Source organism: Oncorhynchus mykiss, chromosome 27 (assembly GCF_013265735.2).
Source record: "Oncorhynchus mykiss isolate Arlee chromosome 27, USDA_OmykA_1.1, whole genome shotgun sequence".
NCBI classification, from domain to species: domain Eukaryota; kingdom Metazoa; phylum Chordata; class Actinopteri; order Salmoniformes; family Salmonidae; genus Oncorhynchus; species Oncorhynchus mykiss.
Genome location: NC_048591.1, coordinates 3,597,846 through 3,611,801, shown reverse-complemented (window position 1 = coordinate 3,611,801; position 13,956 = coordinate 3,597,846). Strand labels below are relative to the sequence as shown.

General features: G+C 44.6%; 1 protein-coding gene across 9 annotated transcripts in view; it reads left to right on the top strand.

Moving 5' to 3' along the window:
- The window catches only part of LOC110507356 (dedicator of cytokinesis protein 10), a 179,459-nt gene that overhangs the window by 106,686 nt on the left and 58,817 nt on the right, over nt 1-13,956 (top strand). For all 9 annotated transcript variants that reach the window (XM_036965496.1, XM_036965495.1, XM_036965499.1 and 6 more), the window contains exons 7-22: nt 33-167; nt 1,056-1,254; nt 4,755-4,840; nt 5,839-5,922; nt 6,196-6,354; nt 6,829-7,062; nt 7,230-7,352; nt 8,356-8,438; nt 8,688-8,810; nt 9,091-9,170; nt 9,601-9,788; nt 10,342-10,407; nt 10,521-10,613; nt 12,661-12,784; nt 13,281-13,402; nt 13,738-13,821. In XM_036965496.1, coding sequence (XP_036821391.1) covers nt 33-167; nt 1,056-1,254; nt 4,755-4,840; nt 5,839-5,922; nt 6,196-6,354; nt 6,829-7,062; nt 7,230-7,352; nt 8,356-8,438; nt 8,688-8,810; nt 9,091-9,170; nt 9,601-9,788; nt 10,342-10,407; nt 10,521-10,613; nt 12,661-12,784; nt 13,281-13,402; nt 13,738-13,821 — 1,983 coding nt within the window. The remainder of the gene's footprint in view (nt 1-32; nt 168-1,055; nt 1,255-4,754; nt 4,841-5,838; nt 5,923-6,195; nt 6,355-6,828; nt 7,063-7,229; nt 7,353-8,355; nt 8,439-8,687; nt 8,811-9,090; nt 9,171-9,600; nt 9,789-10,341; nt 10,408-10,520; nt 10,614-12,660; nt 12,785-13,280; nt 13,403-13,737; nt 13,822-13,956) is intronic.

The following is a 13,956-nucleotide window of genomic DNA, read 5'->3' as shown; positions in this document are numbered from 1 at the left end:
GGGGTTGTATTTTCATTTTGACGTCCTTGTAGTCGTTCAAGAGGAGGTACTTCCAGCTGACACAGCTGACTGATAACTCCTACATCATGAACTTTTACAAAGATGAGAAGATCTCCAAAGAACCCAAGGGCTGCATCTTCCTGGACTCGTGTACCGGTGTGGTTCAGGTGGGTAGACGATGATAGAGTCCCAATAGACTGTGAAATTAGATTGGCACACACATGCATGCATTCGGGGACACACACACACACACACAGATTGACACACTTTCTATCTGTAGAACGCCACAGGCACACATTAAAACCGGTTCCCTATAGACTGTCCAATCGAGGAGCTCAGAGTGTTGCAACTTTCCCTAGCTAAGACTCTTGAGAGGAAATAAACTGAACAAAAACAAAAATGTCAAATATTATTTCTCTCACAGATTTGTTTACCACCCTGTTTGTGAGCATTTCTCATTTGCCAAGATAATCCATCCACCTGACAGGTGTTGCATATCAAGAAGCTGATTAAACAGCTGAGGAGTATTTCTGTCTGTACAAAAGCCCTTTTGTGGGGGAAACCTCATCCTGATTGGCTGAGCATTGCTCCCCAGTGGGTGGGCCTATGCCCCCCCAGGCCCTCCCAGGCCCACCCATGGCTGCAGCCATGTGAAATCCAGAAATTAGGGCCTAATTCATGTATTTCAATTGACTGATTTCCTTATATGTACTGTAACTCAGAAGAATCTCAGAAATTGTTGGATGTTGAATATATTTTTTTGTTCAGTATAGGTGTAGTCAGGTCTATAAATGCAGCAGGAAGGCTACCAAAGAACTCTTATTAACTGCGTCCCAACTGCATCCCTATTCCCTACATAGTGCACTACTTATGACCAGAGCCCTATGGGTTATTGTAACACAATGTTACAATATGGATACGATATGGTAAGATACGATAGGAGATTTCACAGACGCAACTAGTCGTGCACTACCCAAATGCACAAAATTCACTAATTTACTGACTTGTCTGTCAAAGTATGGGCGAACTAACACTAACCAAAACACCCCCTGTAGAACAACCGTCTGAGGAAGTATGCCTTTGAGCTGAAGATGAACGAGGTGACGTACTTCGTGCTGGCGGCGGAGAGCGAGCAGGACATGGAGGAGTGGATCAGTACCTTGACCCGGATCCTCCAGATCAGCCCCAACGACGGCCCCACCCCACTGACGCAGCTGGACCGTAAGAATGTAGACCTCATCGACACACGGCAAGGTGAGTACTCTGGACCTCCATACAGATTCAGGATCAGCTTCCCCTCCCCAATCCTAACCGTTACCATTAGTGGGGAAAATGCTAAACTCACCCAAGATCAGCGTCTAGATGCAACTTCACCCTACATCTACTCTGGACCTAGTTCCGGTTTATTAGGACTGTAGTAAAACCTTTCGCAACGGATAATGAGAAAAAGGGTTTCTTATTTTGACGAGCCCAGACAGTACCTCACTCCATTTTGAACCGTTTTTGGTCCGTGTGCCTACTGAACACGAACCCCGATGATGAGAAGAGACACACTCATCGTAACGTGTCCTGAAAACAAGACTTGAAAACATCATCTTAAGGAAGATGTTCCCTGACTGTTTGCTGTCTCCCAAAATAGATTTTTTTTATTATGTAGTATCACTGAGTTTCATAGAAAATAACTTATGGGATCAGCAAATGCTGAGTGGACATATTCCTTTTTTTTTTAAACTTAGATCCTGACACCTAAGCATCATAGCCCCAGAGCGGGAGAGGAAAGAGTAGAGGAGTTTGGAATATAGATTAGAATATGCCCAACAGAACCCTAGCCTGGTGCCAGATCTGTTTGTGCATTAAGGTATTCATAATGGCTGTAGGATATTCTGCCATGGCTAAGTTGAGACTTAATGTGCGGTGACTTGATCCTTATTGTTTGTGGTCCACCAGGAAATTAGACCGGACACAAGGCAAAGCACTCCACCTTGGTTTTTAGAGATTAAACATAGTTTTTTTTTTAAAAGCCTCAGTGTGGAATATAACCAAACAAATTCCACACACCGCCCTGGACCGTGGAGAATTGAGGTTGTGAAAACGACTACGAATGATAGCCGTAATAGCCGTAGTCATCATGGTTCTGTGTTGCTGTACTAACATGCTGTTAAATCAAGTTCGGTGTACTAACTGACCTGAGCCTTATTAGCCATTAAGCTCCATATAATATCACCTGGAGGTGGTGTGGTGTACAGTTTCATCAACCGCACTGGCTGGTGGAGCTCCCAGAGCTAATCCTGAAACTAACAAGTCATGCTGAGTTAGTTATTATCCAGGTGTAGGAGTAGTGGTGGCTATTCAACAACCTGATGGTCAGGGGGGATAGAAGCTGTTTGCCATTCTGTTAGGTTGAGCCATGATGCTCTTGTATTGCCCGTACCCGAGTGATGGAAGCAGGGAGAACAGGTCGTGGCTCGGGTGGCTGAGGTCACTGATGATCTTCTTGGCCTTCCTGCAACGCCTGGTGTTGTAGGTTCGCTGGAAGGCAGGCAGTGTGCACCCAGTGGTGTGTTCGGCTGAGCGTACTACCCTCTGTATTGCCTTGCGGTCAGTGGCAGTGGCGTTGCCGTACCGGGCTGTGATGCAGCCCAACAGTATGCTTTGGATGGTGCTCCTGTACAACACTGTTAGGGCCCTTGTGGACAGACTTAATTTCGTCAGCCTCCGGTCAGTTGCTGTCGTGACTTATTCTTCAGTGTCCATGTGGTTAGACCATTTCAGCTCCTCTGAGATGTCTAATCGTTTCATTCCGAACAGAACCCCAGTTCTGACCAGAAAAAATAAAGTTCTGAACTGGTTCAACCCCCCAAAAAAAGTACCCTTTTATAATGTTCCTTTCTGTTCCTTTTTTAACCTTGTGAAATCTACAGTTTTTTTTTTACGTTTAGCTCATTACATTAATTCACCAATCAGTGAGGATAGAGCAGGCAAGCTAGTTGTTTACATGTGTTATGGAAAGACAAGTGTAGCCTATGGCAAGATGAGACTGAAATTTTAAGGGTGGGGAGAGAGCGAGAGGGTTACATTATCTTAATTAGGTCCGCAGAATTATACCCAGGAGGAGCGGCTTCTACTGTATGAAGGAACTTTGAATGTCCTTTGAGCTAGCTAGCTAACAAGCTTGTGAGAGCGCCGCCAGAATTTAAAACACGTCTTACCTTTTTGTAGTTAATAAATCCAACGTGAAACATGCTAACTAATCCTTTAACTAGTATTGAAAAAGTGAATCCATTCTTCTCTAGCTAATAAAACATCTCTCTCCCTATCTTCACATGCTTCTAACGTCAGTACAGTGGCCTACAGTATGCTTCGGAGGGGGGATGGGCAGGTAGCCTTAACACACATACACAAAGATTTCGGCTCGTAGACAGATGCTGGAATAAGTTTCTGAGTGACAGAGTGGGGGCTTTGCATTTGGTGCTTTTGTTGCGTGTCTGGAATGTAAAAGAAAATTACCTCGAATTCGAGAGGGTGTGTCAAGGGAAGGAGGAGGTTATGTGGTCTTTGACTCTCAAAGCACTTCATGATGACGGAGGTGGAGGTAGTCATTCAGTTCAGTTACTTTCCCTTTCTTGAGCACAGGGATGATAGCTAGAGAGAGTTTGAAAATGGTAGAAAACACAACAACTAGCTGGCCTGCACATGCTCTGAGGGCGTGGCTAGGGACGCCACCTGGGCCGCCAGCTTTGCGAGGGTTAACACGTTTGAATGACTTACATTCTATTTATTTATTTGATCTTTATTTAACAAGCAAGTCAGTTAAGAACAAATTCTTATTTTCAATGACATCTTAGGATCAGTGGGTTAGCTGCCTTGTTCAGGGGCAGAAGGGCAGATTTGTACCTTGTCAGCTCAGGGATTCGATCTTGCAACCTTTGGGTCCAAGTCCAACGCTCTAACCACTAGACTTGGACTTCCTCCAACCGTAAGCACGTAGCCCTTGTTGTCCTCAGGGGCTCTCCTCGGCAGAGTCGTTTTGCATGAACCGTGAGAAAACGGTGTTTAGCTGTCTTTTTGTAATTCGTGATCGTTAGAAACCCCTGCCACATATGCCTAGTATCCGACACGCAGAATTGCTCCTCCACTTTCTCCCTATACTTGTGTCTCGCCATCTTGATCGATCTTCGTAGGTCGTATTTGTTCTGTTTAACCATGCAATGAGAGAAGAGGAGCAGCATCAGCAGACCTAATACACATTCAGGGCTCTGTACTACTTCTGCTCTTTCTGTCTCTCTCTTTCGTTCTTTCTCTATTCCCCCTCTCTCTCTCTTTCTCTTTCTCTTTCTGTCTCTCTTTCTGTCTCTCTTTCTCTCTCTCTCTCTCTCTCTCTCTCTCTCTGTGAAAGAAAACAGCTGTCTATTTCCCTCCCTCTCTTTGTGTGGGGCCTCTTTTACAGTACCACATAAAAGGTTGACCTACACTGACTGAATAGAGGGATGGTAGTGAAAGGATAAACACATACAGTAAGCTCCATTAGAGGCCAGGGAAGGCCAGTGTGAGAGAGCGCTCCCCTACTCCCCCCCCCCCCCCCCCCCTCCCCACCTTTACCCCTCTCAGAACACACTCAGGTATGGCGGCTTCCATGACAACAGCCTAGCTGTCATTGAAGACCAGAGGAAATGAGCCAATACTAACAACAGGAATGGTAGACATTAATTTCACCGGAGATATTGACTGTAACCGTCTGTCTCTTTCCCCACCAGACGTCTGTGATCTGTCTCTAAGCGACGTGTGTTTACCTGAGAATGAAGAGACGACAGAGAACGGCATCAACCCTGAGCTGGCCAAGGTGGGTGTGTGGAGATGTCATTTGACCCGTAAAAAAAGTATCAATGCTTCTACTTGTATTATGCTAATTTAATATCAAATTGGATTTGTCACATGCTTACTTACAAGCCCTTAACCAACAATGCAGTTAAAAAAAAAATAAAATTTAAAACGGTAATAGATAAGAATAACAAATGATTAAAGAGCAGCAGTAAATAACAATAGCGGGGCTAAATACAGGGGGTACCGGTAGAGTCAATGTGCGGGGACACAGATGTTGAGACAATTGAGGTAATATGTACATGTAGTTAGAGTTATTAAAGTGACTATGCATAGATAATAACAGAGAGTAGCAGTAGTGTCCCGGGGGGGGGGGGGGGGGGGGGGGCAATGCAAATAGTCTGGGTAGCCTTTTGATTAGCTGTTCAGGAGTTTTATGGCTTGGGGGTAGAAGCTATTTAGGAGCCTCTTGGACCTAGACTTGGCGCTCCGGTACCGTTTGCTGTGCGGTAGCAGAGAGAACAGTCTATGATTAGGGTGGCTGGAGTCTTTGACAATTTTTAGGGCCTTCCTCTGACACCGCCTGGTATAGAGGTCCTGGATGGCAGGAAGCTTTGACCCAGTGATGTACTGGGATGTATGCACTGCCCTCTGTCGTGCCTTGCGGTCGGAGGCCGAGAATACCAGGCAGTGATGTAACCCGTCAGGATGCTCTCGATGGTGCAGCTGTAAAACCTTTTGAGTATCTGAGGAACCATGCCAAATCTTTTCAGTCTCCTGAGGGGGGAATAGGTTTTGTCGTGCCCTCTTCACGACTGTCTTGGTGTGCTTGGACCATGTTAGTTTGTTGGTGATATGGACGCCAAGGAACTTGAAGCTCTCAACCTGCCCCACTACAGCCCCGTCGATGAGAATGGGGTGTACTCAGTCCTCCTTTTCCTGTAGTCCTCCTTTAATACATATTCTGTATATTCTGTATTTTATTTGTGGGGATATCTTCTCTCTTTCTCTCTCTCTCAGTATTTCTCTGAAACTGAGGAGGTGGTCCGATCGGCCAGAAGAGAAGAGAGGCTCAACCTGTTCTCCCTGGACCCTGACACCCCGGTAGGTAGTGTTTAGGGGTTAATACACTTACACTGTAGGTACCCTATAGGGGTTAACACACCTTGTGCAGAACTGTTGGTGGTACAGTACTGCACAATTCACCTGTTAATTAAGCACTGTTAGGTCAGGGATGATAATCTCTGTCCCAGGAGGGCCTCTGTGTCTGCAGGCTTCTGGTCCAGACCAGTGCTTACACACCACATTCAACTTCAGCCCGCTGCCCACTGATAGTCCAATTGTGTGCCCCTCTGATGCTGTCTGGTTCTGGGTCAGGTGTTGAGGAGTCCGCGTGAGGAGTACCCTAGGGGTGAGGGCCTCCCAATCCGTCCCTTCGAGGAGAAGCTGGGGAGGAGACTGATGATCGCCTGTGGATCCCTCAACCTGACGCTGCAGGGCTGCATCAATGAGACCGAGACTGGTCCGATCACCAATGTAAGACCCCCTTAAAACCACAAGTACACCACCACCATCTCACGCTCACTTGCACGCGCGCACGTACAGTTCTCCGCAGCTTTTAAAGGTCGACTTAGCATGGTGACGTTGCAACTAACAGCGCCGCAGATATTGAGATGCGCTCATGCATTACATAACTGATAGTGCTCAATGGTCAAAACACTTTTCACTCTGTTGTTTACTGTGCTGCGATGGATGATCCGAGATCAGCTATTGAGTGCAGTGGTCACTGGAAAAGTGAATAGTGTTAATCTTTTGAATGATTTGCTTGGTGCAATACTCATATGCTAACGCATACAGGAGTAGGAATAAGAGAGAAGGTTTGAATCCTAATCAACCTGCCTACAAATTGTTTGAAGTACAGTAGAACAACATAGCAAGCATGTCAAAGCTGTGTGTTGGAAAACCTTGGTAAATCCCTGGTGCTCATCACATGTAGTATATCCCCATCAGATTGAGCCCTTCTTTGTGACTGTGGCCCTGCTGGATGTGCGTGAGGGAAGGAAGGTGTCGGCCGACTTCCATGTTGACCTGAACCACGAGACGGTGCGTCAGATGCTGGGTGGGGCTGGATCGGGAGGGCCCGGGGCGGGGCAGGAGAATGGCCTGAGCTCCCCTGCAGAGAAGAGACCCGGAGACTGTCATCTCAGCCTGGACCTGGACGACTGGCTCCGCTTCCCCAAACAGGTACGCTACAGCAACGCTCCGGAGGAAGTTTCCCAAAGGTGCAAATCTAGGATCAGTTTCAGCAACACACAGAGGGGATAGGGCAGAACTGGGAATGTCATAGGGAGAAAAGAGAGATACTTAGTCCTTTCATGTGTGTGTGTGTGTTGTGTGGTGTGTGTACGCAGGCCATCTTCTCTGTGACAAACCCCCACACGGACATTGTTCTAGTGGCGAGGGTGGAGAAGGTGCTGATGGGAAATATCGCCGTGGGAACAGAGCCGTACATCAAAAACACAGACTCCAGCAAGGTGACGCAACTCTACATCACAGTTAAATTCTCTCTAACTACCACCCCTCACCTTTATAGCCTATTACCTATGGGTAGGGTTGCAAAACTTTCCCCAAATTCCCATTTTTCCCAGAAATGTCATTTATTTATTTAATTGAAGTTTTGCGGGATGGAATCTCTTGAGATGCACAATCTCGTTTTCAAGTGTCCAAAAAAAACAAAAAAACAAACAAACTTAGAAGCAAGAATAATATGACAAATAATTTGTAATATTAACAATGAAATAACAATAATACAAATCTTAAACTTACATTATTAACAGCTAAAAAAAAAGAAAGAAATACTACTAGACTTGCAACCAATAAAAACTACAAATCCAGGTTAGAAATATCTGGGAATCAGGAGGTAATAAGCAGGAAATCTATGAATCCTCCAACCTGGAAAAAAATGTGACATTTGGGGAAATGACAGGAATTGTGTAACTCTACCTATGGACAATCTATTATGGAACATAATTTGAGGCGAGTTGGTGTGTAGAACAACGTACAGTAAAACACAGCTTGTTTTCCCCCAGGCCCTTAGTAGTGAAACAGTGGTATGCACAACCTTTACAAGGTCTTTCCAGTGAGATTTCTTGTAAAGCTCTATTTAAATTCCCCTTAATCACACAGAGAATCAGATGGTTTGGAGATACATTTTTCCTCATAGATTTTCCAAGATTTTTTTCCAAGACGCCCCCAAAGAATTCCACAGAGTCAAATCCTGGCCTTTGTTTGGGAAGTTGACTGGATGAGCAGACGGGAGTTGATTTAGACTTGCAATTTATCTACGTGGCGGATCATTCATTTCTGTGTTTTCCCGAAACCCACCGGCAGACTTCAAGAATATCAACAATGCTGTCCCTTTTTAAAGTAATGTTTCCTTCGCTCTGACTCTCTCGCTCTTTCTCTCTCCCCCACTCTGCTCCCCTCTCTCTCCATCTCTCTCTCTCTCTCTCTCTCTCTGTTTCTGTCCCTTTGAAGACGGTTCAGAAGATGCTGAAATCCAACAAGCAGTTCTGCAGTAAACTGGGGAAGTACCACATGCCCTTTGCCTGGTGCATCAGGTGAGGGACACTGAGCCACACTGTGTTTTCTGTAATCCTACTCACTCCATATCCATTTATTGACCTTTTCTCCTTTAATGATCAAACTGCATCACACAGATGTCTATAAAGGTGTAGGTGATTGATTAAGTATCTTACACTCTGAACTATTTTCCTGTCTGTCTGTCTTGTCTGTGCATCTGTCCATCTGTCTGTCTCGCCTGTTCCTGTCTGCTCTGCCTGTCTGTCTTGTCTTTCTGTCTGTCTCAGGTCTGTGTTTAAGGACAATCAGGGGACGGTGGACCGGGAGTCTCGCTTCTCGCCCCTCTTCAAACAGGAGAGCAACAAGATCTCCACCGAAGATCTCATCAAGCTGGTGTCTGAATACAGGAGGTTAGGCACCAAAAAGACATCAAGATTGCATCCCAAATAGCCTATTCCCTATTTAGTGCACAACATTTGACCAGAGCCCATAGGGCTCTAGTTGAAGGTAGTGCACTATATAGGGAATAGGTTGCCATTTGGGATGCAGACCAACTACTGTCAGTTCAACCCATGGTCCAGAGTTTATCATGACCACCTAATCTGACCTGGAAAACTCCTGGCCCTAGTCTTAGTGACTGTATGGTGCTCATTGCTCACTCATTCCTTGGCTCTCTCTGTGTCTTTGCAGGGCTGAGAAGACCAGTAAACTGCAGACCATTCCAGGGAACCTGGACATCACAGTGGACTATGTCCCTATGGAGCATCCAAGTTAGTCCAACACCTTTATGTTCTCTTTCTCTCTCTTTTCTCTTTCTCACTTCGACAACCCTCATGTCTCCCTTTCTCATTCTCTCTCTCTCTTTATTTTCTGTTTCCCTCTCTCTCTCTACCTCTCGTCTCTATCTCTCTTTCTACCCCCCCCCCCCTCTCCCTCTCTACTGTTGAATAGCCATCAGTGTTACATGTATTACAAATGTCTTCTCTCTCGCTCTATCTACCTCTCTTTATTTTCTCTCTCTCTCGCTCTCTCCTTATTTTCTCTCTCTCTACCGCTCCCCTATCTATCTCTATTTCTACCCCTGTCTTCCTCTCTCTCTATCTCTCTTTCTACCTCTCTCTCTCTCTACTGTTGATAGCCATCAGTGTTACATGTATTACATATGTATCTCTCTCTCTCTCTGTCTCTCTCTGTCTGCAGACTGTGTGACGTCATCCTATGTGCCTGTCAAGCCCTTCGAGGACTGCAGCCAGCACCAGGCCACCGTGGAGGTGGAGGAGTTTGTCCAGGACTTCACCAAGTTCACCCAGCCACACCACGTCTACAAGAACCACGTCTACGTCTACCCCCGGCATCTCAAATACGACAGCCAGAAGAGCTTCGCCAAGGTACCGTAACCACCCAAACACCACTTTTTTTATTTTTATTTTTTATGATTTATTATTAACCCCTCCACCAGGAGGATAAATATCTTAGTTTTTTTACAGCTTTTTTTCTACATACATTTTACATATACATGGTACTTTTATATAAAGCAGTCACATAACAATAATACATTACCAAACATAAACTCTTTAATCCCACCCCTCAGCCCATCCCACCTATCACCATAGACCTCAGCTCTTTAATCCCACCTCTCTCAGCCCATCCCACCTATCACCATAGACCACCCTTGTTTGGTTTCCATGTACCATATATTTTTCAATTGTGCTGTGATGTTTTACAGAAAAATGTAACCTTTCTAATCATATATTATCCACAGATTGTGAGCTAAAGATGAAAACCTTTCCTACCAGTATTATTATATTATTTATTGACTGACTATGGCTTTCCAAATCGTAGTAGACACACAAGTCACACTGTACATATATGGTACCTCTTTGCAGACACGCATGAAATACTGTATACTCACAAATATAACAACGTCTTTTTCATTCACAGGCTCGTAACCTTGCAGTCTATGTGGAGTTTCGGAGTTCAGATGAGGAAGTTGCCAAATCTTTGAAGGTGTAGTATCTTCTCAATATCTTCTTTGTCATTGATAGCATTTAGAGTATCATGGTGCATTTTTTGAAAAACGTCACTTTTCTCTTCATTTGTTTTTTTACTTGTTGCCTCAGTGCATATACGGCAAGCCTGGGGGTCCAGTTTTCACCACAGCAGCCTGTTCAACGGTTCTTCACCACTCCCAGAACCCAGACTTCTATGATGAGGTGAGTGTGGAATGAGTGTGTTGAAGAGTTGTATGGCTAGGGGGAGAGGAATGGGAAGAGATTGATTGAAAGGGGCATGTGCAGGGCTCTAATTGCCTGGTAGCCAGTTTTGTTTTTGCCTAGGCCAACTCTGCTCATTATCATGAATTTGAGAGGCTGAAGCACAATCAGACATGTGCATACCAGGCTAGAGCCCTCACCGTGTAGTGGCAGGTGTAGGATAAAGTTGCCCCGAGATGCTGATCTTAGGTCAGTTTTGTATTTCCCTCACTAATGGTTAGGATTGGGGGAAGGCGAAGATTATACGAGATCTGTACCCAAGGGAAACTTCACCACGGAACTTAGTGGCTCAGTTGATTGTTCACCACTGTGACACCAGTTCTGCCACTTGTGTCAATTAATATATATATATATACAGTACCAGTCAAAGGTTTGGACACCTACTCATTCAAGGGTTTTTCTTTATTTTTACGATTTTCTACATTGTAGAATAATAGTGAAGACATCAAAACTATGAAATAACACATATGGAATCATGTAGTAACCAAATATTTTATATTTGAGATTCTTCAAAGTAGCCACCCTTTGCCTTGATGACAGCATTGCACATTCTTGGCATTCTCTCAACCAGCATCATGCAGTAGTCACCTGGAATGTATTTCAATGAATAGGTGTGCCTTCTTAATTTGTGGAATTTATTTCCTTCTTAATGCGTTTGAGACAATCAGTTGTATTGTGACAAGGTAAGGGTGGTATACAGAAGATAGCTCTATTTGGTAAAAGACCAAGTCCATATTATGGCAAGAAGAGCTCAAATAAGCAAAGAGAAATGACAGTCCATCACTACACACTTCGAAAGTTTTGTTAAGTGCAGTTGCAAAAAAACATCAAGCGCTATGATGAAACTGGCTCTCATGAGGACCGCCACAGGAATGGAAGACCCAGAGTTACCTCTGCTGCAGAGGATAAGTTCATTAGAGTTACCAGCCTCAGAAATTGCAGCCCAAATAAATGCTTCACAGAGTTCAAGTAACAGACACATCTCAACATCAACTGTTCAGAGGAGACTGCGTGAATCAGGCCTTCATGGTCGAATTGCTGCAAAGAAACCACTACTAAAGGACAACAATAACAATAAGAGACTTGCTTGGGTCAAGAAACACGAGCAATGGAAATTAGACCAGTGGAAATTTGTCCTTTGGTCTGATGAGTACAAATTTGAGATTGTTGGTTCCAACCGCTGTGTCTTTGTGAGACGCAGAGAAGGTGAACAGATGATCTCTGCATATGTGGTTCCCACCGTGAAACAAGGAGGAGGTGTGATGGTGCTTTTCTGGTGACACTATCAGTGATTTATTTCGAATTCAAGGCACACTTAACCAGCATGGCTACCACAGCATTCTGCAGTGATACGCCATCCCATCTGGTTTGCGCTTAGTGGGACTATCACTTCTTTTTAACAGGACAGTGACCCAACACACCTCCAGGCTGTGTAAGAGATATTTGACCAAGAAGGAGAGTGATGGAGTGCTGCATCAGATGACCTGGCCTCCACGATCATCCGACCTCAACCCAGTTGAGATGGTTTGGGCTGATTTGGGCCACAGAGTGAAGGAAAAGCAGCCAACAAGTGCTCAGCATATGTGGGAACTCCTTCAAACTGTTCCAGGTGAAGCATTCTAGGTGAAGCTGGTTGAGAGAATGCCAAGCGCGTGCAAAGCTGTCATCAAGACAAAGGGTGGCTACTTTGAAGAATCTCAAATATAAAATATGTTTTGATTTGATTAACACTTTTTTGGTTACTACATGATTCCATATGTGTTATTTCATAGTGTTGATGACTTCACTATCATTCTACAATGAAGAAAATAGTCAAAATAAAGAAAATGAATATGTGTGTCCGAATTTTTGACTGGTACACTGTATATTATACTTTTTTTAATGTATTGAGGCTTTTGTTAAATGCACTTTAAATAATGTGTGATTTTCATTTTTTTTTTTGCCTGATTCTGTAATTGTTTCCTTTGTGTCATCCTCTGTTTCTCAGGTGAAGATTGAGTTGCCCACCCAGCTCCACGAGAAGCACCATCTACTCTTCTCCTTCTACCATGTGACCTGTGACATCAACACCAAGACCAACTCCAAGAAGAAGGAGGCCCTGGAGACCCCAGGTAGGGAGGAAGGAGAAATGCTGTGACCCTGTGTGGCTCAGTTGGTAGAGCATGGTGTTTGCGACGGCAGGGTAATGGGTTTGGTTCCCGCTTCGGGCTCGCAGTCCAAAAATGTATGGATGAAAGCATCTGTTAGATGGCATATATGTCTTTGAGGCAAGTTTGTCAATGGATTGGATGGTAGCTAGTTGGTGTTAGCTTATCACTGTGCAGCAACATTGCCTCGATACTGTTGTGATTGTGTTGTTGGATTCTGGAGTGTGATGGTGCATGCTACGTCTACAGGCCAATACTACTGTGCTCTTGCTTCTGATTGAGCTTGCTGTAAGAAGACTTTGTGACAACTGCTGATATAACAAGGGCTTTATTAATACATTTCATTGATTGATTTACACATTACATACAGTATAGTGTTTTTCCATGTGTTCTTTCTCGTGTGTGTGTGTGTGTGTGTGTGTGTGTGTATGCCCTGTGCACTGTGTGTGTGTGACTGCAGTGGGCTACTCGTGGCTGCCTCTGCTCAGAGAGGGTCGCCTGGCCTCACAGGATTTCAACATCCCTGTGGCCTGTAGCCTGCCCTCTGGATACCTGCTCGTCAAAGAACCTGGATCGACTAAGGTAGAAGAGGGAGGGATGGGGTGAGATGAATGGAAGGGAGAGAAGGAGAGAGGAGAGAAAATAGGGGGGAAAATAGAAAGAAAATATTTGGATGGAAGGAGATGCAGGAATATATAGAGAAAGCATTGTTGCTTTGGCAATACAAATGTAAGTTTTGTCATGCCAATAAAAAAACATTTTGAATTTGAATTGTGAATGGAGAGCGAGAGAGCGGGGGGGGGGGGGGAGAGAAAGTGAGGTATGAAGTGAGCACACCAAATGGAACAACAGTAAAGTGTTAAGCAAGCATGGATCTCCTTGGTGCTCAGGGACCCTTCTTCCCTCTCTCCCCCCAGAACGGCTCAGATCTGAAGTGGGTGGACGGAGGTAAGCCCATATTCAAGGTCTCCACCAACGTCCTCTCCACAGTCTATACTCAGGTATGAGTCTGGACTTACCCTGCAAACTCCATGAAACAACCACAAGTAAAACATAAAATACAAATCTTATTTAACCAACCTTTAATGGGTTTCAACTCCAGCAAGTCAATCCTTGTTATCCCATTGTGACTTTTA